General features: G+C 34.2%; 2 protein-coding genes and 1 long non-coding RNA gene across 8 annotated transcripts in view; 1 reads left to right on the forward strand and 2 right to left on the reverse strand.

Annotated features, from left to right (window-relative positions):
• Window positions 1–6,926, reverse strand: part of DZIP3 (DAZ interacting zinc finger protein 3) — a 97,264-nt gene extending 90,338 nt beyond the window's left edge. For 3 of the 6 annotated variants that reach the window (XM_074332249.1, XM_074332244.1, XM_074332226.1), the window contains exon 1: window positions 6,590–6,739. The gene's annotated coding sequence lies outside the window, so the exon portion shown is untranslated. Of the gene's footprint in view, window positions 1–6,328; window positions 6,421–6,589 lie in introns of those variants that run through there. The other 3 variants (XM_074332225.1, XM_074332238.1, XM_074332230.1) reach the window with 3 other exon arrangements.
• The window catches only part of CIP2A (cellular inhibitor of PP2A), a 33,633-nt gene continuing 16,321 nt past the window's right edge, over window positions 6,844–24,155 (forward strand). Inside the window, exons 1-10 of the mRNA XM_019742926.2 lie at window positions 6,844–7,203; window positions 10,770–10,917; window positions 12,821–12,933; window positions 13,831–13,925; window positions 14,435–14,531; window positions 15,437–15,559; window positions 15,705–15,850; window positions 18,452–18,527; window positions 22,442–22,660; window positions 23,754–23,913. Of these exons, the coding sequence (XP_019598485.2) occupies window positions 7,102–7,203; window positions 10,770–10,917; window positions 12,821–12,933; window positions 13,831–13,925; window positions 14,435–14,531; window positions 15,437–15,559; window positions 15,705–15,850; window positions 18,452–18,527; window positions 22,442–22,660; window positions 23,754–23,913 (1,279 nt within the window). The 5' untranslated portion in view covers window positions 6,844–7,101. The remainder of the gene's footprint in view (window positions 7,204–10,769; window positions 10,918–12,820; window positions 12,934–13,830; window positions 13,926–14,434; window positions 14,532–15,436; window positions 15,560–15,704; window positions 15,851–18,451; window positions 18,528–22,441; window positions 22,661–23,753; window positions 23,914–24,155) is intronic.
• On the reverse strand, window positions 19,320–20,740 carry LOC109453318 (uncharacterized). Its single transcript, XR_002138259.2, has 2 exons — window positions 20,486–20,740; window positions 19,320–19,556 (listed from the first exon to the last, which is right to left on the reverse strand). It is a non-coding gene; the product is annotated as an uncharacterized LOC109453318 (long non-coding RNA).

The raw sequence follows: 24,155 nt of genomic DNA on the forward strand, positions 1-24,155 counted from the left end.
TCAGAAATAACACTATTTACATGATTGCACTGCTCAGTAAATGATACTGTAAAGATAATTAATCATGCCGTCTTAATATTTTATACAAGTATACGATTCACATTAGTTTTTCCTAAGAAAATTCATTTGTTCAACCACACAATTCAAAACAATGCCAAACATTGTATGTGGTATTGAAATAAAAATAATTATTCTCTCAAGGTTAAAGAGTTTGGGGAATTCTCCAATTTTTTTTGATCACGTATCTCTAAAGACGTAAACCTGAGAATATACTGAAAATATATGAATAGCAGTTCATTTATGAATTATATGCAGCTACTACTATAATATTTAAAAGAATGAGATTAAAATAAAAAGTTCTAACATTTGTTTCCATACCCCGATAGACAGTTTCACATATGTCAAGATGTGCACACTTCACTGTCTTAGAAAAGAGCTTCACATCTTAACTCAGGAAACCTATATCTACCCATTTCATGAACTTGATAATATCTATTTTCTGAAAGACCAGAAATTTAAAAATGAGACATTGCCCTGCACAAAGTAGACCTTCAATAAATTAGTTATAATTAAAAATGATTACTGTATCTTCACTTAAAATAAAGGTATATCACTTTCATATTTACTATATACAAAAATGGATTCAGAAACAGTGGATAGTACTTGTGTTTAAAAAAAAGGCAACCTTTTGATTCTGGGATATGAAATTATATGTGAAAATGTGGGGGAAAACATTTAATCGAAAATAGCCAAAACTTGTACTCTTAATCTAGAGTTGAATTCTATGAAATGTATAGAAAAGAAAATCAGGAATTGTTTGAAAAGTGTGAAAGTTAATTTTATGGTTTGGCAAATCATTTAGAGATTAGCTGAACTTTAATACCTGATAGTTGGGAAAAGAAACAGGAGAAGAATAATTGTAAAGGGAGAATAATTTTGGTTTATATAGGTTTTTTGGCTTTGTGATGAAGGTAACATTTCTGAAAAGTGAGAGGTTACATTAATTGTACAGATTTTGTTTTCTGGTCCTGCATAAGAAGTAAAATCTATTTATTAGTAGCATTTGAATTGTTTTAGCCATAGTCAGGATATGATAACCAAATAGAACTCTGCCAGTTCTACCACTGGATTTCTTTGCCCTGAATCTTTGGAACCTGGACCAAAGGAACTTTTGTTCTTCCTGATGTTTATGCCTACTGAATGATCTAGTTTTGGATTTGGCCTATGTCCCCACTCAAATGCAAGCCCCACAAAGTTCAGAAAAAAAATATTTTTTAATCCTTCTGTTACATCCCCAGTGCCTAAAACAGCACCTGACACATTTTAACTAGCCAATATTGATTTAAAGAATGAAGCTATCCATCCTTCTGCACACCTTAAGGCCTCTGAAGGCAGAAGTGAAGAGTGAGCCTGTATGTATTAATAGATTAAGACTGCCTTCTCTGCCAACCTGAAGTCCTTCTGTAGAAGAGTAGCCAAGATGCTACAAGTAAGACTGATCCCTGTAGACAACCATGGGATAATAGGGCCCTTTCCTCTGGCAACTACTTCTCAACAAAGTGTGCTTTGTTGGTCCTCCCCATTTCTCCAACCTCTAAATATTTAAGTACTTTGGGGTTTAGTCTTTTCTATCCATACTTACCCTAAATCATTTAGTCTCAAGGCTTTAAATTTTTATCTCCAGCCTTGATCTCTCCTTTAACTACAAATAATATATTCAACAGCCCATTCATCATCTCCTGGATATCTAGTAGACATCTCAACATAACTGAAACCAAGCTCTAGATATCTCCCCCCAAAAAAAACAGCTGAGCAAAGCCACACAGCCAAGTCAGGCCTAGATCAGACTAACTGCAATTACCCCTCAAACCTGTGAGCAAGGAATAAATGCTCACGGTTTTAACCACCGAGTTTTGAGGTGACTTGTTATACAGCAAATACTAATCAATACTCCACCCTAAATGTGTTTCCCCAACTATCTAAAATTGCAACAGCCCACACTGACTCTGATACTTCCCATCCTCCATCTCCCTTCTTTTCCTCCATAACACTTATTATTAACATTCATACATTTTATTTATATGTCTTGTTTACTGCCTATATCCCAGATTAAAATAAAAGCTCTACTTGGGTAGAAATTTTTTGTCTGAGTCACTGCTATATCCCCAGAACCTAACAATGTCCCTACCACTCAAGCATTCATTAAACAAATAGTGGATGAACAAATGAACAAGTAGCCCTCTGTTCACAACTCTGGTATAATTCCTATATTACAACATTCAGTATTTTACAAACTTTGCAATTCTCTCAAAAATATAATTCATATCTTCACTCAGTCTGATTCATCTAATATGTCTTAAACCTGGTCATGAGACATTAAAAATCTCCAATTTACTATTCAGTATTTAAGATATGGTGTTTTGTTTTGTTTTTTAACATTTTCCCAGAAGAACTAAAGGAGGTAGATAGCCCTAAACTTAGGTTGTAAGATATTGAACATCTTTTGTTTAACTCCCTTAAATGTGTTTCTCCAACTATAAATAAAATACCTATGCCACATACAAAGAACGGACAGCAATAAAAATGTACAGAGAACAGGAATTTTATGCCAATCCTTGAAGAATGAAGGAATTGGATACTTAACATTTTGCTCTAAAAAATATCATGTGTTCCTATATAGCATATACTATTTCTTTTAATAGCACTTATTCTGGTTTGTCTATTTCACCCCACAGACTTTAAGCTCTTTGAAAAAGGACTAGTACTCAGCATATATTTGATGAATGGATATTAGTATTTAAAAACTATATACTACCTAACTGGTAAAATGCAGACGCTCATTTTAGCTACTGTCTTTTCAATTTGGGGGGGGGGGAGGGGTGGGAGCATAAAATAAAAGTTCTTCATTAAAAAAAAATAGTATGTAAATATACTAAGCCTTCAACTTTTAAAAAACTATAAAAAGAACAAATAAAGGAAAAATGTTTGTATATGGATGGAATTGATAAAGATAAAAGTAAAATTAGTGATTTTGAAAAAAAAGAAAACCAATGTTGGTTATTGAAAAGCTGAATAAAATAGACTAACAGCTGGAAAGGCCAACTAAGAAAAAAGATAGATAACGTTAGAATGAAAAAGGAAATCTAAAATTACAAACAAGTAAGAGATTAAGAGAATTATTAGAATACTAATGCAATTCTCTATCAATTTCTTAAATCTAGAGAAATAGTTGGTTCTTAAATCTAGAGAAACGACAAAGTATTTCTAGTATTTCCAAAATCAACTCAAGAAAAGATGGAAAAAAATTATCAGACCTATAACACTATTACAAATACAAATATTTTCTAACACTCTAACCACTAAATAAACTATCAAGCTTAATTTTATAGGCATTGTATACAATCCATGAGATCAGATGATTCCTAGATGATCTAATTATTCTATAGCACAGAAGAAAGATGAAAAACTTCCCATTTATTTTTCAAAAGTAATATATAACCAAAATTCCAAAAGAGAGAATAAAGAAAAAATTATTTTAAATCCTCATGAACATAGATATAAAATCCTGAATAAAATATTTGCAGCATAGAATATAGGTTTGTTACTACTACCGGTGTGATGACAAATTATTACACTTCTGTCTTAATTTTTTCATCTGTAAAAGGAGAACATAATAGTACTTAAAGCATGATGTGTCAGGAAGATTAAGCAGTAAGTATAAAGTTCTTAGAAAAGTGCTTGGCACATGGCAAATGCTCAGTAAATGTTAGCTATCATTATCCCAAGAACAAAAACAACATAATCCATTGCATTACCATTTTAAAGAGAAAATAATATATATAAATGTAAACATTTGACAATTTTTTTGCAGACATTTTGGCCAATCTTTAAGTAAAACAGGTATAAAGGGCAATCTCCTAAGCACTTTAAAAAATATTTATCACACACCAATAGTACAAGTTATACTAAGTGTTAAAATACTGGTCATTTTCATTCAATTAAGTATTAAGATAAAGATGTTCAGTATCACAATGATTATTCCATGTTTTGGAGACTACACTAATGAAATAAAGCAAAACAACAAATATTGAGAGAGATGAAATTATTATTTGCAGATGATATATAGCTAGAAAGTCTAGGGAGGTAAGCAAAATTCTATTAGAGTAAGAGATTTTAGTATGTTATATAAAAGAAATACCAAAAATCAGTATCTTTTTTCCAGAAGCAGCAACAAATAAAAAATGTATAGGAGAAAAAGAGAGCCCACTCACAGTAACAAAAATTATGTAACACTCAGAATAAACTTAATGAGAATGGTATAAGACTGTAGGAAAAACTGTCTAAAATTTCATTGAATATAAAATACAACTGGAATACTTTTTATTAACTATTTAGCAGTATCTGTTATCTTCTCAACCACTCAAACTAAAAATTTGGAAACCCTTCGTTTCATCCCTCTCACTCTTTATATCTGAAATTAGTCACTAAATCTTGCCTATTTCACCTCATATACATTTCTGAAATTTGTCACCTCTTTGCTACCTCCACTTCAGTTATCCTAGTTATCCTTTGGAAAGACTCCAGCAAATATTCTCCATACTTCTAGTTTTATGTTTCTCAAAATCACAGCCCATCCAGCTGCCACAGGAATCAATCTAAAACACAAACCTAACTAGATCAGGCCCCCATTTAAACTAAAAGGTCACCACTGAATTCTGAATGGAGTCCAAGCTCAAAACTAACAGGCTTTTAGTCATCTGGACCCAGCTTCATCTCCTTCTCTTCCTCCTTTTTGAGGCTTAAAATATGGCTCTGTGTTTCCCATATTAAGATATGCAAGCATCTCTGACTAAAAAGATGCTTCTCACAGCTATCGTCATGGTAGGGTATACCCTACGAAAGTTACAACATCAATTTTTGGTGATTTTTCAGAAAGACATTTTGTATTAAAATGGATATTTTATGGAAGATATACAAAAAAATGTGTGACTGCTTAAGTTAAAATGCAAACTCAAAGAAAGATGGCACTTACAACAAGTAGCTTTGACCCTTTCCCTGGGCTCAAAATGGGGATGATGATGACACATTTGTCATTTCTAATGAAAGTCTCACACTACCAAACTGTTATCACTTCATTTGCCAAGATGTAACTAACACATGCTGAGAACATAATTATGCCAGGTCTGCTGTCTGCACGACCTGACATGACCTCACCTCTCCTATTCTCTCAACTCCAGTGGCAGTGGTATCCTTACTGTTCCTGACACATTGTCAGGCTTGGGTTTCAGGGCCTCTGCCCTTGCTATTCTATCTAGAAATCTTTTCCCCGAGAGAGTATTCCTTGCAGTATTTCCTCAAATGTTGCTTTCTCTACCCTGACCTCCCATTTCTCTTCTTCTCAGCCACCATTACATTAGAGAAATAATTCTGCTGTTATTTTTTTTCTCCATCTCACTTTCCTTAACTGTGTTTATTATTTAGCGTTTTTTTCCTAAGAGAAGGTAATGGTAACGTTTTGTTTTGTTGACAGTATGATTTTTATTTTATTCACTGAATCTATTTTCTAGACCAGTGCCTAGCACATTGTAGGCTCTAATTATTTACTGACTGAACAATCTTATGCAACAGATTTTACCTTACGAAGAGATTGAAACAGTGAGAATCTGCCTTTGATCACACAGGAAAAGGTAGAGGTAGGAATTGTAAGCAGACAGCCTTTACCATAACTTTACCATAACTGCATGGTGCCCCTAATTTATGTGAATTCCGTAGGTACTGTTTAGCACATTTCCCTTATTAGACAGTTCCTTCCCTGCAGGAGATACTTCATTATCTTTGTTCCCTTGCTGGTGACGTCAAGACGTCTAGCCCACTTTACACACTCAATAATTGTTTACAGAATGAATGAATGCATAAATACATTACCCAATGATTGTTACATGTATGTCTAATTGGTTAGATTATTTTAAGCTTTCAGATTTAATTTTAAATTGATTTTTAATATAAAAATAAACGCTGCCTTTAAAAATAGTGATGTAAAGAATACGTCCTTTGAATTGACAAAACATGACTTCTGACAAATGGTTTAATTAAAAGGATATGTACCGTATTCTTACAATTTTCTCCAAACTGCTTTTTAAAGCTTTATTCAACAGTAGCATACATTAAGCAAAAAGCTCCAGAACCAGCCATTCGACTCATTTAATGACATACACATGCATATTAATGATCTCTGATCAAAAGCCGTAAATGACAGCGCCATTTCCATGGACACCGAGATTTATAAAACAATCAATCACGCCAAATAAAAACAGACACCTTCACTTACAAAAACTGACGCTAATGAAATCACCCTCGGAGCAATACCCGGCCCAGGAGTCACCCGCAGGTAGCTTTCTCAAATAAGTTTGACAATGACTATCGTTACGGGCACGACTAACTTGCCACAGAATCCCAATGGCCACAGGTTTACTCTGAGAAACAAGCATTTCTGCGTAGAAGGGGTGGACATATGAGCTGTTAAAAAGGGACCCCTCCCAGGCCGCCTCAAAACCTAGAGCCCAAGATTCTCCTCCTCAGAGCTCCTCACCGTGTCTAGACTAGGGGGAAGCGACCATTTCTCAGGTAGAGGATGATGCGCAAAGGAAAAACTGGCTATCCAGCGCGAAGGCCGAGGAATCAAACGAAAACAGATCGCACTGATGAACAAGGACCCCTTGCGTGTAACTGCCCCTTCACAGCTGGAGCAGCAATCGCATTTCTCGCGAGATTCTCGTGTTCCCGGGATCTCAAAGCTGGAACCTCGCGGCTTTTCAGATCTGAAAGGACAGCTCCCAACCCACTTCACGGAATCATCAAGCGCCTCGACCTCTCTGCCCGTACTCCCCTTCCCTCCATCTCCTAGTCTCCCCCACTCCCCTTCCGTCATTGACAGCAGTCACTACCCCAGGGTGCCCTGGGATTTCCGGAGCGCGACCGGAACCGGAAGCTTCTGGGAGCGAGGGGGTGGGGTCTCAAATCAAAAAAAGCGCGGCGAAAGCTGGAAACTCGACCTGGCTGGTTCCAGGTGGTGGGCCCTTGGTGTGGCTGTGGCGGGTCTCAATGGACTCCACCCATTGCTTGAAGTCCTTGCTCCTGACCATCAGCCAGTATAAAGCCGTTAAGTCGGAGGCGAACGCTAGCCAGCTTTTGCGGCACTTGGAGGTGAGGGGCTTCGCTGTAGTAATACTTAGTTTACCGCACGGCCGGAGTGTAGCGGCCCCAGCCTAGAATAGAAAGGACAGCTCTCTTCCTCAGCTGTCTTTTTGTCTTGGTAAAGAAGGCGAGGGAGTATCACCCCTGCGTTCGCACCCTCTTCTCCTCGCCCCTAGTCCCTCCGCGTTCCGCTGGCTGCTGCGGGAGGGACGAGTGACTGCTGAAAGTCCTAGGAAGAGGAAGGTTGGGACAGAAGATTGGGGAATTGAGGCTGTGTTTGGGGGTGGTAGAGGAGAAAGCTCAAAGCCATATCTTTTCCTTTGCTTCTTTTTTTCTTTTTTCTTTTACGTCCTAACAGAGCCCTGACAGAATACATAGCGATTCTCAGGGGTGAAGGTGATGGGGAGTGATGATTAAAACTTGTTTTATTCCTTGTCCCTTTTAGTTTACAGTCTGAACCTGTTCCTTCCTGCTTTTATTTTAAATTCTATTCTATTTCATACTTTTCTGGAGTAAGAAAAATACTATTTCAACTTTCTCTGGAGTAAGAGGCAATCTCACTAGTAATCATAATTTTTTCTTTACCAAAATATACTGCTCACAGTTTTTCAGTCCTAAAATACTGAATTGCTTTCATTTTTTTATTAGTTCCCACTGATTTGTGTCTAGAGTAGTTATTCAGTGTTATAACTTTTTTTTTCTCTCAATATGCTGTCATTTGTTAAGCGTTGATGGAATTCCACCTAACATTGATCTCAGCTGAATAATAAATAATTAAGCTCAATCAAGTCTTATTTTAATTCTCTGTGGCTGCTTCTATTTACATAAAGTATATTCTACTTGTTACATGAACCCTAAATAAAAGATTAAATTACGAAAGATTAGCAAAATTCTACAAAGAGAAGACCATTGTGAATCAGTCTTCGGTGAAACTGGAGTGCTTTAAATGTGTCTTTGTTCTCTCAAGCTTCACTGGTGTTCTTTCTACTTTAGGTGCCCATCTCCTAAGTACATTTTCTTTTTCATTCATTACCTCAACAAATTTCTGCAAACCTAATAAAGATGAAGGTGTTAGCTGTTAAATGCTAATGCTTTGCTTCTTAAGATAAAACAGTGTACTAGTGGATCCAGAAGCCACAGAGTAAGCTGGGCTGTCAGTTTTATTTAAGATACAGGACTTAAGTATTTCCGATATTAATTTGAAACATTACCTCTCTTTGAGAATAAACAGGTATGTTGTGAATCTAACTACTATATTATTGTGAATTGAAGGAGACTTCGGAGAAATTTGAGGCTTAGAGAGTGGCTTCTTGATAGTGTTCCAAACTTTCAGGGGTTTCCAAACTGAAAAATAATCTACCATTTAGAGAGATAACATACATACAATGCGTAACGTGCATTAATCTTCAATAAAGATCTTGATAGGTTGTTTTTGTTTTGTTTTTTAACATATCTATATACCCAAGTAGCTACCACCCATATCATAATATAGAACATTTCCAGCCCCCTATAAGGTTTTCTTCAATTTCCCTTCTCATAAAGTTCAGATAAATGGACTTATACAATATGTACCTTTGTGCCTGGCTTCTTTCAGACAATATAATCTGAAATTCATTCGTGTTGCACATGGGCCGTACTTCGTTCTTTTTTTATTGCTGTGTAGAATTCCATTGTATAAATGCACCACAGTTTATATTCTCTGGTTGATGGGAATTTGGGTTTCCAGTTCTGGGTAGAATTTGAATAAATCTCTTATAAATATTTTCATACTCTTTTTGTGGCTATATGTGCACTAATTTCTTTTATATAGGAGTGAAATTACAAGTCTTACAGTTTATGTTCAGTTTTAGTTGAAACTGCCAGTGAATTTTTCACAAGTGAATACCATTTTACCTTCCCACAAACAATATATGAAATTTGCTGTCATTCATCCACACCAATCCTTGGTGTTTTCAGATTTTTAAATTTCCACCACTTTGGTGGTGATATTAATGGTGAATATCTTTGTGCAGACCTCATGAGAGCAACATGAGGATACAAAGAGAGACAGTTATCCTGTGAAAGGAGATTATTCATTCTGCTATTTTGCTACACTTCTTCGCTATATTTTTTTCTTTATAGTCCCATGCAGAATCCGAGCTTTGAATTGTTTTATGAAGGCAGAGCTGAACTGGTCTCAATCTTGATGATTTTTCATAGCACTAATCTTACATAATGTTTATGAGCATGGATTCAGGAACAATGAATCCCAATTTTGCTACTATCTCAGTGTGTTTACTCATCTGCACTATAATTAGCCCCTATCTTGCAGGTTATGAAGATGAAAAGAATTAACATAATGTACCTAAAACAATGCCTAGGCCAAAGTAAGTGTTAAAGTATTAGTTATTACTGAAATAAATTCTATTTACCTAAAGCATACAATGGGTATGAATGAGTAAAGAAGAAAATTTGTAAAGCAGTTTTAAAATTTCACCTTGTAATAATCATTCCATGTTAGAGTACTTATGTTATTGAATTACAAATCCAGTTCTGAGGGAAATTGTATTTAAAGCAGAAAATGTCTTAATCTTCTAGAGGACTAGCTTTATAAGTAGGCAAAAGAGCAATGTTCAGAAGATTCCTCACCACAAAATATCTACTATCAGTATCTAATTTCACCTTTGGACCTATTTTTCAGTCTAACAGATTTTTTCTTTAATGTTAAAACACATAATCCTTGGGATTTGATTGTTTTTAAATGAAAACATTTAGAACAGATTTAATCTAATTCTAAAGTAACTAATTGATCTTCCATTTTTATAGAAAAGGCGTGCTTAATAATAAATAACATTAAAAAAACATTTTGAAAATACGTGTCTGACAACTGTTCTTGTCCTTCAATCCCAGCTTTACCTTTTCCCGGGGTAAGGGGGAGAGTGGCTTGTACAGTTATGAGAGAGGAGTAAGAAGTGGAACAACCAAAGATAAAATTTGTGCCTGACTTGGTCACTTAAAAAAATTTTTTTTTTTACTCCTTTTTTTGTAATTTCTAACTTCTGCACTCAGCTACTATCTTTGGGAAGAAGCAGAAGTAATCTGGAATTTAATCCCATAGCTAAGCCTTTGGATTTAGCTACTTTTTACTTCCTATTGCCCCCTTCAAAGTAGGTGGAATGAATGCACTGGAATTCATTTATTCAATAAATATATTAGTAGTAGAGTGTTGATTTGTAGTCTATGCCCTTATGGAGTGTTCAGTATAGTAGGGAGGATAAATACTACTAGGTCGCCAAAAGTTTGCCAGTTTATGAAATGAACTTTGGATAATGTAACAGGCAAACCTAACCTAGCTGGTAGAAGAGAGCTAGAGGAAGCTTCTTGGAGGAAACAAATTAAAACTGAAACCTGAGTGATTACATTAATTAGTGAGAAAGGGATTGGTAATTTTCACGCAGAGGAAACAGAATGTATGAATTTTCTAAATTAGGAAAGAATGGCAGTGGCACTTTGGAAGAACTAAGTTTTTATTAGAAATGGTAAAGGGAAGAAAACTGCCAATTTTTAACTAACACATTTTAATTACTATTTTGTAGGTAATTTCTGGACAGAAGCTCACACGATTATTTACATCAAATCAGATATTACCAAGTGAATGCCTGAGTTGCCTTGTAGAGCTACTTGAAGACCCAAACATAAGTGCACCACTGATCTTAAGTATTATCAGTTTGTTGTCTCAACTAGGTAATGTATTTAGTTTCTCTTTTTCATTTTTTAGAAAGTGTATAAATTTAATATTTTTAAGAGGCAAAATTTAGGTATAGAATCTTTCAGCAAATGATTCACATTCAGAAGATTTCTTCTTTGCAGGTCCTTTCAGAACTATTTTTCTTTGTGGATCTCTTTAAAAGGGAATCTTGTATGCATCCTTTCTTAAAATTATTGGAACAAAGAATCTGAAACATGTCAAAGCTTCATTGTGGTCTACACAAAAGAATGCGTGCTCCTTGGGAAATGCTGACCTACTTTTGAATTTTAAAAAAGAGAACATGTACATAATGCCAATATTAAAAAACACTACTCAGAAAACTGATAACTAGTGATCAAAAAAAAATCGTCCTTTTTTGATAGACTACACTGAACTTAGAGCTAAGGGTTAAAATGCAGGTGTTGCTTTTTTATTTCTTTCATACTTTGTCTTTAGTTTTTAACATTTCATTTAATTACTTTACAGTGACACTTTACTCATCGTCACAAACCCTCATCATTTTCACTTTTGGGGATGATATTGGGAATTTTTCTTTTTTTTAAAGATTTTATTGGGGAAGGGGAACAGGACTTTATTGGGGAACAGTGTGTACTTCCAGGCCTTTTTTCCAAGTCAAGTTGTTGTCTTTTCAATCTTAGTTGTGGCCGGCACAGCTCAGCTCCAGGTCCAGTTGCTGTTTTTTTTCTAGTTGTTGGGAGCATAGCCCACCCTCCCTTATGGGAGTGGAACCGGCAACCTTGTGGTTGAGAGGATGTGCTCCAACCAACTGAGCCATCTGGGAGCTCAGCGGCAGCTCAGCTCAAGGTGCTGTGTTCAATCTTAGTTGCAGGGGGCGCTGCCCACCATCCCTTGCGGGACTCGAGGAATTGAACGGGAACCTTGTGCTTGAGAGCCCACTGGCCCATGTGGGAATCGAGCCAGCAACCTTTGGAGTTAGGAGCATGGAGCTCTAACCACCTGAGCCACCGGGCAGGCCCCGGGAATATTTCTTAATGGTTTGATACGTGTGTTTCCAGATCTTTTTCTATGTTATAACAAATAATTTTAGATCAAATAAATTAGCAATTTTGGTTATTTTTAACAAAATGGTATTGCAGCGCACCATTTTTCTTTTTTCACTTGGTGTTTCTCAGGTATCTTTACATATTGGTATCTTTTTCATCATCGCCTTATACCACATTGTAGAGTATTATAATTTATTCAGTCACTTTACTAATGATGGGTACTCATGTATGTTCTTTATTGAGTTTTTGCTATTAGAATCAATAGTGCAGTGAACATTTTTATGTATTTTTGCTCAAATATTTGTGTATTTCTGTTGAATAAATTTCCAGTAGAATTTTCAGATCATTGTTCAATTTGATAATCATTGCTGAATTGCTTTCCCAAATGGCTATGCTAATTCTAACATCCACCAACTATTTGTATGAAAACTTTCAACATTTAAATATGTTAGAAGTTTTTTAAGTGATGGTCTTTACATTTGCTTTTTAAATTTTTATTTTTTAATTAATAGATTTTATTTTTGGAGCAGTTTTTAGACTACAAAAAAATTGAAATGATAATCTTTTGACAGCAAAATTTCTACAAGTACATAAAGCAAGGTTTTTTCCTTGAGATTAATTTAGTCCACATAGAGAAATCATTTGTTTATTGGCCAAAAAGGAAAAGCTCATACTCCCTTCCCTTTAGCAGCTCATATAATTGCTGTGCTTAAACTTCTGAGTGAAAGGTATTTATAAATAAAATAGCCATGTTATGTTTGATATTTTTATACAATGGCAAATTTAATATGGAAATAGATTTAAAATTGTCATTCATCCATGGAGACCATATATAAAAATGATATATTTTGTGCCATTTTATTTTAATTTACAGCTTTAGACAATGAAACCAAAGACTGTCTTCAGAGTACATATAATCTGAATAATGTGCTGGCAGGCGTGATTTGTCGGAGCAACAGTTACCATAATGATTCAGTGTTTTTGCAGGTATGTACACCCACACAGTACTTTTCACTTAATACTTGTTCTCTCTTCCTTATTTTCAGATCAAAATTGATAATATCTATCATAAACTGCTAACTTACAGTGTATATGCTGGCATAATACTGCATGATTAGGTACAGTTCTTGCCATTGATAAATTTAAGAACTGGTTGATCACACGCGTACTACTGTTTCAAAGTTCTAGAGAAGGGAAGCTTATCCATGTTGAGTACTATTACTGTAAGAAAAACAAATCTCCATTATAACTGCTTTGACAGACTTACAAACACAGATGTCAGCATTTTGAGATATAAGCTTTCACATTAAATTACAATTGGAGTTGACACCTTGTCTCAATCTGTTGAGGAAACATTCGACAAAAAATGAAGCTATTGATTTGGTCTTATTTAGCATAGATTCAAAGCTCTTATACTCATAATATTTTATTGAGCCTAATATGCAATTGTAAGATAGAAAAGTATTGCCAATTAAACTGACATGCAATCTTAAAAGCGGTAAAATGTGAAAAAATATATGTTTTAGAATTGATGGAATATATATGTATGTGTGTGTGTGTGTGTGTGTATACACACACACACACACACACACACACACATATAAATTTCAACTTGCATATAAGTTTAAAATGATTGAGTGAACCAGGTTGATAACAAGATGCTCTGTTTAAGACAGAATGTATAGGAATGTGTGTTTTTAGTAGTCTCATTACTTTGTGTTAAAAAAAAGAGAGAGAGAGAACCATTTTAAGAAATGGAAAAGTTCTTGCTCTAAACTCTGCCTCATAAAATGGTAGCATGCTCAGAATATGCACAGGAGTCCATTTTTGTGAGCATGCAATGTTTTTATGTGTTTGTGTTCATTACTGTTTTCTTATTCTCAGTGCATTCAACTTCTGCAGAGGTTAACATATAATGTGAAAATTTTTCATTCTGGTGCCAATATAGATGAACTAATCACATTCCTGATAGATCGTATGTGAGTATACAACCAAACATGTAACCAAATAATCTGTTGGTTTATTTTTAAAATAAATCCATGTAATAGTTCAATTTTTTTAGTTTTTTCCAACTTTTTAAACTGAGTGAGAGTCTGATTCTTATTTACATTTAGATAATTTTAAGGATCAAATGGTGTAAAACAGCTTTAATTTTCATAGCAAAACTTTATCAAATTCACTTGAACAGAAGAAATTGACACTGAAAGTTGTATGTTTATATTTAATCCTGATAGGAGAATATACTGATGAGATAGCACATGGTCACTGACAATTATTTCCATGTTTCTATGCTGCAGTTGAATTGGATCATTTAGTTTCAAAACATGAACTAAATGGGCAATACTATTCAAAGCTTTATCTTCACATGTTAATCAGATTTTTCATTTTGCATTCAAAAAGGAATTTAAATGTGTAAATTACTATGTAATTTTGAGTAATTAAGAATGAATTTAATGCTTTTGTCTTACTGTTTTTCTTAAAACAACAGTCAATCTTCTGAAGATGAGTTAACAATGCCTTGTCTAGGATTATTGGCAAATCTTTGTCGACACAATCTTTCTGTTCAAACATACATAAAGACTTTGGTAAGAAGTTTGTTTATAAAATGTTTGTTTCTTGTTTTGTGATGGGTTCTGTGCTTAAAGAAAATATTATCTTTTTCTTTTAAATAATTTTAACAAGAATTCTTATGTCTCCTCCAGCTGAACCATCAAAGTTAACAAAAAATCAGATTGACATATAAATAAGTTGAAGTATTCCGGCCTTCAAATACTGTATTATATTTTAGATGATAAGGGTTAATACAAATGTTGAATAGTAAAAGTTTTCTTTCTCCATAGCATCCATTATTTGCTGTATTGAATAATATAAGAAAAGGTCATTTATTTTGTGCTGATAGAAGGGGGGCAGATCATTAGCAATCCTATTTACCTCAGTCTTGTATTTCTGCAAAATCCATGGCAACTCCATTAGAAAGATCTGTGAGTAAATGCCTAGCATCAACTACCAGTACTTATGATAAGTGAAGGCACACTAACTAAGTTAACTGACCCACCATCGGAAATACAGTAAATCAAGAGTTTATTGTCTAAGGTACTTTGAAAACAGTCCCCCTGCTATGCAATTTTCAATATTACCTGTTTAATTTTAAATTAAACAATATCTCATTTGTTTATGTGCTGGATTTTTCTGACCTGGTCTTACTTTGGAGGTAGAGGTTATTTTGAGCCATGGAAGTGTTTGAGAAAGGTAAACATTCACTCATAACCCCATATCTAAATACTGCTCTTCACTAAAATTGTATATATCTACTCATATACTACTGTAAGCAATATGTGAAAGTACCATCTTACTCCTTGAATGATCTGTTGAGTTGATTATGATATTTAATAAAAGTTTACCTACTCTGTGCAAGATATACTTTCTGAACCAAAATATAAAACTTATAATTTTTCATTCTAATTTATTTTAAAAATTTTTTCTTCCTCAGAATAATGTGAAATCTTTTTATCGAACTCTTATAAGCTTCTTGGCCCATAGTAGTTTAACTGTGGTTGTGTTTGCACTTTCAATATTATCCAGTTTGACATTAAACGAAGAGGTTGGGGAAAAGGTAAATATGATTTTTTGTTATTAATAAAATTCTAGAATTTATACTCTCTGATATTTTAAATGTCATTGAGGATCTTTATTAAGTTTTAGGATGGTGTCAACTTGAACTTTTTTTGTATAATATACTTCCCTGATTTGTTTTAAAGTTATTCCATGCTCGAAATATTCATCAGACTTTTCAGCTAATATTTAATATTCTCATAAACGGTGATGGCACACTAACCAGAAAATATTCAGTTGATCTACTGATGGATCTCCTTAAGAATCCTAAAATTGCTGATTATCTTACCAGGTATGGCTCTCTTTGACAAATTTTAAGATCTCCCCCTTTTTTTTTTAACCAAGATGTGTTTGTGATAAATAAAACTGCCTTTTTATTTTTAGTAAACTTGAATTCTGATTTATGACAGACTAAATCAAAAATTTTGATGTGCTTTATTCCTATTCTTTTTTCTTTCCTGGCCTGAAATGTACAAGTATGACAAGGGTATGTGTGTGTGTCAGTCTCTTTTTAGATGAATAAGGCTGTGTCATTCTCCAAAATGTACACATCTTGATTAATCTGTTTCAAAACCAGTTAAATCTTGAACATTATGATTTTTTGAAACAATATTTTTATTATAAGAACATTCATGTCAGTATGTCTGTCTCTGTGTTTTTTTCTTTTGTGTATGAAAAATAGATGTTTTCTTCTTTGGGTGACTTGTGTTATAAGGTAAAAATGAGAATGTGTTTATGTGTCTATTCTATCTCAGTGACATTTCATGTGATCATTTATGTTTTGAGATTGGTTAGTAACTGTTTTCCAAAGACCTCATAGCCTTTTTGCATCTCAAGTTAAATTTTCCCAGTGCCTAAGCTGCTTTGTGGTCCTAAGCTGGAAAATTGTTGTAATTGCTTCAAAGAGTTAATGAATCATTCAGAAACAGGAAAACATTTATTGGGGGATGAGAGGTGGTATTAGTAGAGGCAGGGATATGAAAGACATAGTCCCTCATCTTTAAGGAACATAGAATCTGGAAATTAAAAACACGAAAGCTAAGCACTAAGGCCAGGCTATCCACTACTCACGGTTAACTGATACTTTGCAAAACCAGGAAGCACTCACATTGGCATATCATTTTTTCTTCTAAGCATCAATCGATAAGAGAACTGTCTTCCAGAATGCCCTCCCTTTACCTGCCCTCTCTTTATCTGTTCCAAGAATCCTCCAAATGTATTCTCATCTAATACTCATTCTGGCCACCAAATAGTGCTTATTTAACAGCTTCGGAGTAAACAGAAAAATTTTGGATATATCTCTCCAAGAGGACAGAAAGATAATCTGATGTAATATTATTAGTAGGTGGCCGCTTAATCACTTATATCTCTGTTCCATCATCTGTTTTCTCTCTAGCCTAGATCCCCAGTCACCTCTGGAAAGAAAATTATGTTTGTGTTTTCCTCTTATTTATCTGCTCTATCATTTAGCAAAACATTACTGAATCTGTTCCAAAGTCTACCTTAATGCCTGGGTACCTAATCAAAGCTTGAGAAAAATCGCACCTTATGAATTTGTATGCTATATATTCATGATTTCTAACTTTATCTAGGCAACACCTCTTATATTTATTCCCAGTCAGCTTTCTTTCACATTTTCAACAGTGGCTCTTTCAAATATTTACTACTTTCCTCTTGCCACTTTTCAATCAGGAGCGATCTTATCTTTGTTTCACATAAAAAAAAAACCAAAACGGAATCCCATCTAATTTGAGTTCCCTCAAATCTGGTCTCCTGAACAGTTACCTGTGTTTATACCAATTCTTACTAGTGCCCTCCTATTTCACTCATAAACATATCCTAATATTCTATGCATTGTCTCATTCTGTCCTACATCTGTTTCTTCTATCTCCTACCATTCAGTTGACTCCTTTGGCTTATACATAAGCTCAACTTGCAACTTTTCCAACAAGATGTCCCTTTTAAAATTTGTGATCTGCTGTTGCTTTCAAGGTGAATATCCATATTCTCAGTATAGCAATCCAAACTCTGGTCCCTGGCAACCTCAGCCTTACTACTTCACATTTTCTTAAGTACTTTTGTATAATCATTTCAGACAATATATAGAACCACCAACTTGCTACAAGTGCCATTTCATGTATCCATGTGCTGTTTCTTCTGAAGAGCTTCCTCTGGTAGGCTGAAATACTTTCTTCTTCATATGTCTGACTCCTGTTTATTCTTTAAGACTCAAGTCTGGGAAGCCTCAGCTGATCAGGCCTGTCCCACTGAGTCTGGTTTTGATACCCATCCTATTTATAGCATTCTGTATATTTCTTCATTATAGCATTGTATTTTACATTATATTAGTTTATTATTTTATGTCTTTCTGCATCCATCCTTAAACTGTGAGATCTCCTTCAGGGCTTATTCTTCCAAATCCAGGATGTACCAATCACATAGAATATAATGTGAGTGGTACCTCTAGTACCTCTTAGAGTTGTGTAGCACAGGGCCCTACTCCTTATTTCTATATCTGCAGAGCCAAATTTAATGTCTGCCAATTATAGATGCTTTATAAATAAGTACCTTTTTAATTTATTAGAATATTCACGTTCTTTCAATTTTTGCAACCTTTAAAAGAAGGGAATTGAGGTACAGAAAGTTTCAGTGATTTTATTTATTGCCATAAGTCATTGTTCTTTCACTGTTTAGTAAATGTCAGAGCCAATATCATAATAGAATACCATAATAATAGAATATGTTTCAAATTTTAAGTGTAAAGACTTTTGTATTAGAAGCTCAAAATAGATAAAAGAAAACACACTTAAATTTTATGTTAATTTTGTACATAAATCTGTTTTGATGTTTCAATTCCTTCTCATTTGATAATATATTTTTATTTCAAACCTAGGTATGAGCACTTTTCTTCATGTCTTAATCAAGTATTAGGTCTTTTTAATGGAAAGGATGCTGATTCTTCTTCAAAGGTATATAAAACATGACTTTTTGTTTTACACTTTTTAAAAACTATCATGTGAAGAAAAATCTTAAGTGCACAGAAATCTCTGAATTTTTACAAACTGAACACAGCCATATAACCAGTGTCTAGATCAGGGAACAGAACATTACCAATATTCTAAAACCCTCTTCGAATCTTGAATCTTTGTACACTGGTACAGTCCCTTTGGAAAACTGTTTTACGGTGTCTGCTAAATATATGTATGCTATATGACACAGTATTTCCACTTCCAGGTACATAGCCAAGACAGACATGTCCATGAGTTCACCAAAAGACATGTAGAAAATGTTAAACATAGAACATGAAATTTTTTAAATGATACCATTTACTGAGTTTTAAAAATGTCAAATGCTTGGGGGATAAATCCAACAAAACATGTATAAGGCCTCTACTCTGAAATTACAAAATATTGAGGAAAATAAAAGACCTAAATCAATACAGATATACCAAGTTCATAGATTGCAAGAATTTATAGTATTAGGTCACTCAAAATCACAGCAGGTTTTATTGGTTTTTATTTCTGTATTTGTTTTATTTTGGTGTATGTGGAAATTGGTTACGCAAAGGTACAAAAATAACCATGGCTGTCCTGAAAAAAATGAACAGAATTGGAGGACTTATGATACTACCAGATATCAAGACTTAATATAAAGCTGCTGCAGTAAAACAGGGCAGTATTTTCATAAGAATAGACAGCTAGCCCCATGGAACAGAGTGCAGTCCAAAATCAAACCCATAGTTTATGGTCTTCTGATTGATAACAGTGCAGTTTTAAAAGTGTGATCATTTCAATAAATGACACTGGGTCAGTTTAATATCCATATTGGAAAAAGCTGAATTTTGACACCTACCTCACACCAAATGCGAAAATCAGTTCCAGGAAGATTGTAGATCTAGATGTGAAAGGTAAAACTGAACTTTTAGAAGAAACATGTAGCAGAATATCTTTTCAGCTTTGGGATAGACGAAGATTTTCTTAAACAGGAAACAGCACCAACTATACAGGAAAAAGGTTGATAAGTAAGATTACATTAAATTTAAGAGCTTCTGTTCATGAAAAGACCACCAATAAGAGAGTAAAAAGGCAATTCACAGAATGGGTAAAGTTATCTAGAATACATATATCCAGCAAAGCACTCTTATCTAAAATATATCATTTAAAAACTTGTACGTAGAAGTCTGAAAAAAACACTGAACTCAGTAGCTAACCTAAACAGAGAAAACTGAATTGTTCAATAAATATGAAATGGTTGCTTAACTTTATTAACATTCAGGGAAATGAAAATTTAAATGGTAATACAATACCCACTACACAACCACCAGATGATTCAAATTAAAAAATAGGAATAATTTTAAGCATAGATGAGAATGTAAAAAATGTATGTGTCCCCATACGCATGGGATGGAAAATTGGTACAATGACTTAATGAAAACTGGTATTATCTACTAATATTGGACGTATGCATAAACCAGAACCCAACAATTCAACTTTTAAGTATTTTCCCCAAAGAACTGAAATACGTATGTTCACCAGAAGACATGCAAAACATAGCAGTACTGCTCCTAATAGCCAAGCATTAGAAACAACCCAAATGCAATGGAATGGACAAATAAACTGTGGTATATTTATCCATCGGAATGCAGTCATGCACCACTTGATGATGAGAGCATTTTCTGAGAAATGCATCATTGTACGAACATCATAAGTACTTACACAAACCTAAATGGTATACCCTACACATGTAGGCTCTAGGGTATAGCCTGTTGGTTCTAGGCTGCAAACCCATACAGCATGTTACTGTACTGAATACTGTAGGTAATTGTAATATAGTGGTATTTCTGCATCTCAATATCTAAACAGAGAAAAGGTACAGTAAATATGTGGTATAAAAGATAAAAAATGGTACACCTGTAGAAGGCACTTACCATGAAAGGAATTTGCGAACTGGAATTGCTTTTGGCGAGTCATCGAGTGAGTGGTGAGTGAACATGCAGGTCGAGGACTTGCTGTGCACCATTGTAGGCTATAAATACTGCACTTAGGCTGCACTAAAATATAAAACAACACGAGTCTATATCAACCATGAGAGAAAATGATGCAATCAAGAGATGCTCTCAGCATGAAGCGTGAATCTGCTGCCGGCGTAACAGCATACTCTTTTACAGCAAACTTTTATTCGTAAATAGAAAGTACACTCCAAAATAATGATTTAAAAGTATAGTATAGTAAATACATAAAGCAGTAACAGTCCTTTATTATCGTTATCAACTTTGTGCACTGTACATAATTGTGTGCTATACTTTTATTCAACTGGCAGCACAGTAGGTTTGTTTACACCAGCATCACCACAAACACATGAGGAGTACATTGCACTCTGACATTAAGACGACACTTAGTGATAGGAATTTTTTAGCTCCATTATAATCTTACAGAATCCCCATTGTATCGGCGGTCTGTTAACTGAAATGTCATTGGAGCATGATTGTACAGCACTGAAAATGAGTGAAATGCAGCTGTATGCAACAATATGGATGAGTCTCACTAATACAAGGCTAAGCTAAAGAAGCCAGACAGAAAAGTATACACTACAAGATTCTGTTTATAAGAGTATATAAAGTTCTATGTGATTGTTTAATATAAACTGGTAAGCTGATTGAAGAATTTATGTGGAAATGCAAAGATCCAAGAATAGCTCAGATAAAATTAATCTGTGGTGTCAGATATCTGGCCGGTACATGAAGGAGTGGTTGGGGCATTATCTAGCAAGGGATGCAAGTGGGTTCTGGAGTTTGGTAGAATTCTCTTAATCTGGTTCCTGGTTGCACAGGTGTGTTCACTTTGGGAAAACCATCTAGCTTTGCACTAGTGCTTGATTTGTTTACTTCTCTGTATGTTATACTTACAAAGTGTACTTGAGAAAGTATTTTCTTGTATGTGCATAAGGTATCACTGGTAAGATAAAGAAGAAACTAGTTGCATTGCTTGCCACCAGGGAGTGTAGCTAGAGGTCAGACCGGTACCTTTGAATTTGGAATCAAGTGAATGTACTACCTATTTAAAAACAAGTACTACAATATATTTAAAAGAGAATAAAGCAAATATTGTTTATCAGTTTTTACATAATAAATGTTAACAGACTGAATTTATTAAAATCAGATGCTATCAAGTCGATTAAAACACAAATCCCAATTATGTATGTCACTTACAAGAAACAGATAAAGGTTGAAAATAAATGAATAGGCTAAGAGATGACAAAATAATATTTTATGATAGGTTGGCAGTATATGAAATAAGGTAGAATTTAAATTAACAGCTAATAAACAGGTTGATATGTGATGTTATGTTACGTATTGGTATAAGGCCCAGTTTTCAAAGTAAAGAAGAAATGAAATAGGCTAGTGGAGCTAAGGGGCATAATGCTGACAGTGCAAACATCATGTAGAAGCAGCCATTCGTAAGGTTTTAACGCTTTAGGATGTCACTCTTAAATATTACCCTAAAATGTGCTTTATAGCAATTCTTGCATCTTAGCATGACAGCAAGTGTTAATTACTGATTTTATTAATTTTAAAAACAAACACGTTAGTGCTTTAAAAAAATTAAGTACTGTAGAAGGCATATAATATTAGTTGAAATTGCCCTTCCTTTTTTGGTTCTCACAGTTCTGTTTATCAGGGGTAACCATCATTAACAAATTTCTTTGAAACTTTCTGGAACCTATTCACACATTTTGAAAAATAATCCCAAAAGAAAAATTGGAAGCTGCATTTAATTTTTGTTTTAGAGTATTTTCTTTAAAAAATGTTATGTCATTTTCAGCTTCATCATTCAATTGCTTTGTGCATTAAATTGACATTTAACTAAGACTTTGTATTGCACAGGTTTTAGAATTGCTTCTTGCCCTCTGTTCAGTGACTCAGCTGCGCCACGTGCTCACTAAGATGCTATTTGAACAGTCTCCATCTGGCAACACCACTCTGGGAAGCCGTTCTAAATGTTTAGAACCTACTGTGGCTCTACTTCGTTGGGCAAGCCAACCTTTGGATGCATCAGACAACTGTTCCATTTTAGCATTGGAGTTGTTCAAGGAAATATTTGAGGTAACATTTGACAATTTGACTTTTTTATTTTTATGATTCTCAATGAAGAGTTTGTTTTCAAAAATGTTCATAGTAAATTTCCAATCATTCATACATTTTAGGAAAACTCCATTACTAGACTCCCTACCATTCAGCTACTGAATTTCTTTTTTCTGGCAAAGTCATAAATGTTAGTTTTTTCCTTTTTTTTTCACTGACTAGCTTATATATACTCCTTTCAGTGTAATAAGTAAAGGTTTATGATTTGTACGTTTTGTTGTTATATGACTGTATTTCTTGAAATAGTCACATGTTTCTCCACCTCGGTAGATACTGCTAGCTTTGCCAGCCTGTTAAGTGGATTAATACAGGAACCTTGGGTTCCATCAGTAAAAGGGAGTGGAGCATACCTCAGACTTCTAGGCACTTAGGATACAGACAAAAATTCTTTCCATTGAGGTCATTACATTCTAGTTGGTTTTATTATCAGGGTCATTTAGGGTTCTCTACTATTCTCCCTGTTTTTATACCCTTTCTGCCTACTCCTGTATCTTCCTAGAATGTTACCCCTCTCCTGAATGGATCCTATGCACAACCAAAAATGTGTATGGCTGATTAAATATACTATTTGTTAAGTATTATGCAGAAGGTATTTTTTCTGTTTTATGTTGGTCTTGGCTGTTAATAATCAGTTTTAGCATTTAAAAAGCCCTTAGAGATTCTTGATGGGAGTTATTTGTGGTTGTAAAATAAGTATTAAGACATGTCTATTATTTAATTATTGTAATTACATTTAGCATATTCAGGATATTTGTTTTCAGTAAATACTTTTAATTTGGAATAATCTTTAAATCACAAATGTAGTCCATTTTAAAAAGCATTGTTTGTAGTTGATTAACCGAAAACCTTATTGTTCCATTTGAGAAAAAAAAAGTCATCATAGCCCTCAAAATTGCATAAAAGGGTAGATTTTAAATAGGACACACAGATCAATAAATGATTAAAGTAATTATAAAAAACTGAAAGAACATTGCAGCTTAGTGATGACTATTTCTGCATTCTGTATTTCATCTTTATTTTTGTTTTTGATCATTGGTGGTGGTTAATACTCCAGGATGTCATAGATACGACTAGCAGTTCCTCCGCTGACCATTTTGTGACCCTTCTGCTGCCTACCATCCTTGATCAGCTTCAGTTCACAGAGCAAAATTTAGATGAGGCCTTAATAAGAAAAAAATGTGAAAGGATGGTCAAGGCCATTGAAGTTTTGTTAAATATCCTTTACTGTATAAACATGGAAACTAAATGACCACTTTTTTTTCTAACGTATTTACTGCATTTTTGTCTTTATTTGTAATTTTGTCGTTTCTCATGCTGGTATCTATTCAGAATTATTGAACTGAAGATCTAATTATTAAACTATAGAGCTAATTCTCAATGAAGAGTTTCTATAAAAGTTATTCAGACTTTTTTTCCTTGTTTTTCTGTGCAGAACTTTTAACCTAAGGAACATTTT

Source organism: Rhinolophus sinicus, linkage group LG01 (assembly GCF_036562045.2).
Source record: "Rhinolophus sinicus isolate RSC01 linkage group LG01, ASM3656204v1, whole genome shotgun sequence".
Taxonomy (NCBI): Eukaryota; Metazoa; Chordata; class Mammalia; order Chiroptera; family Rhinolophidae; genus Rhinolophus; species Rhinolophus sinicus.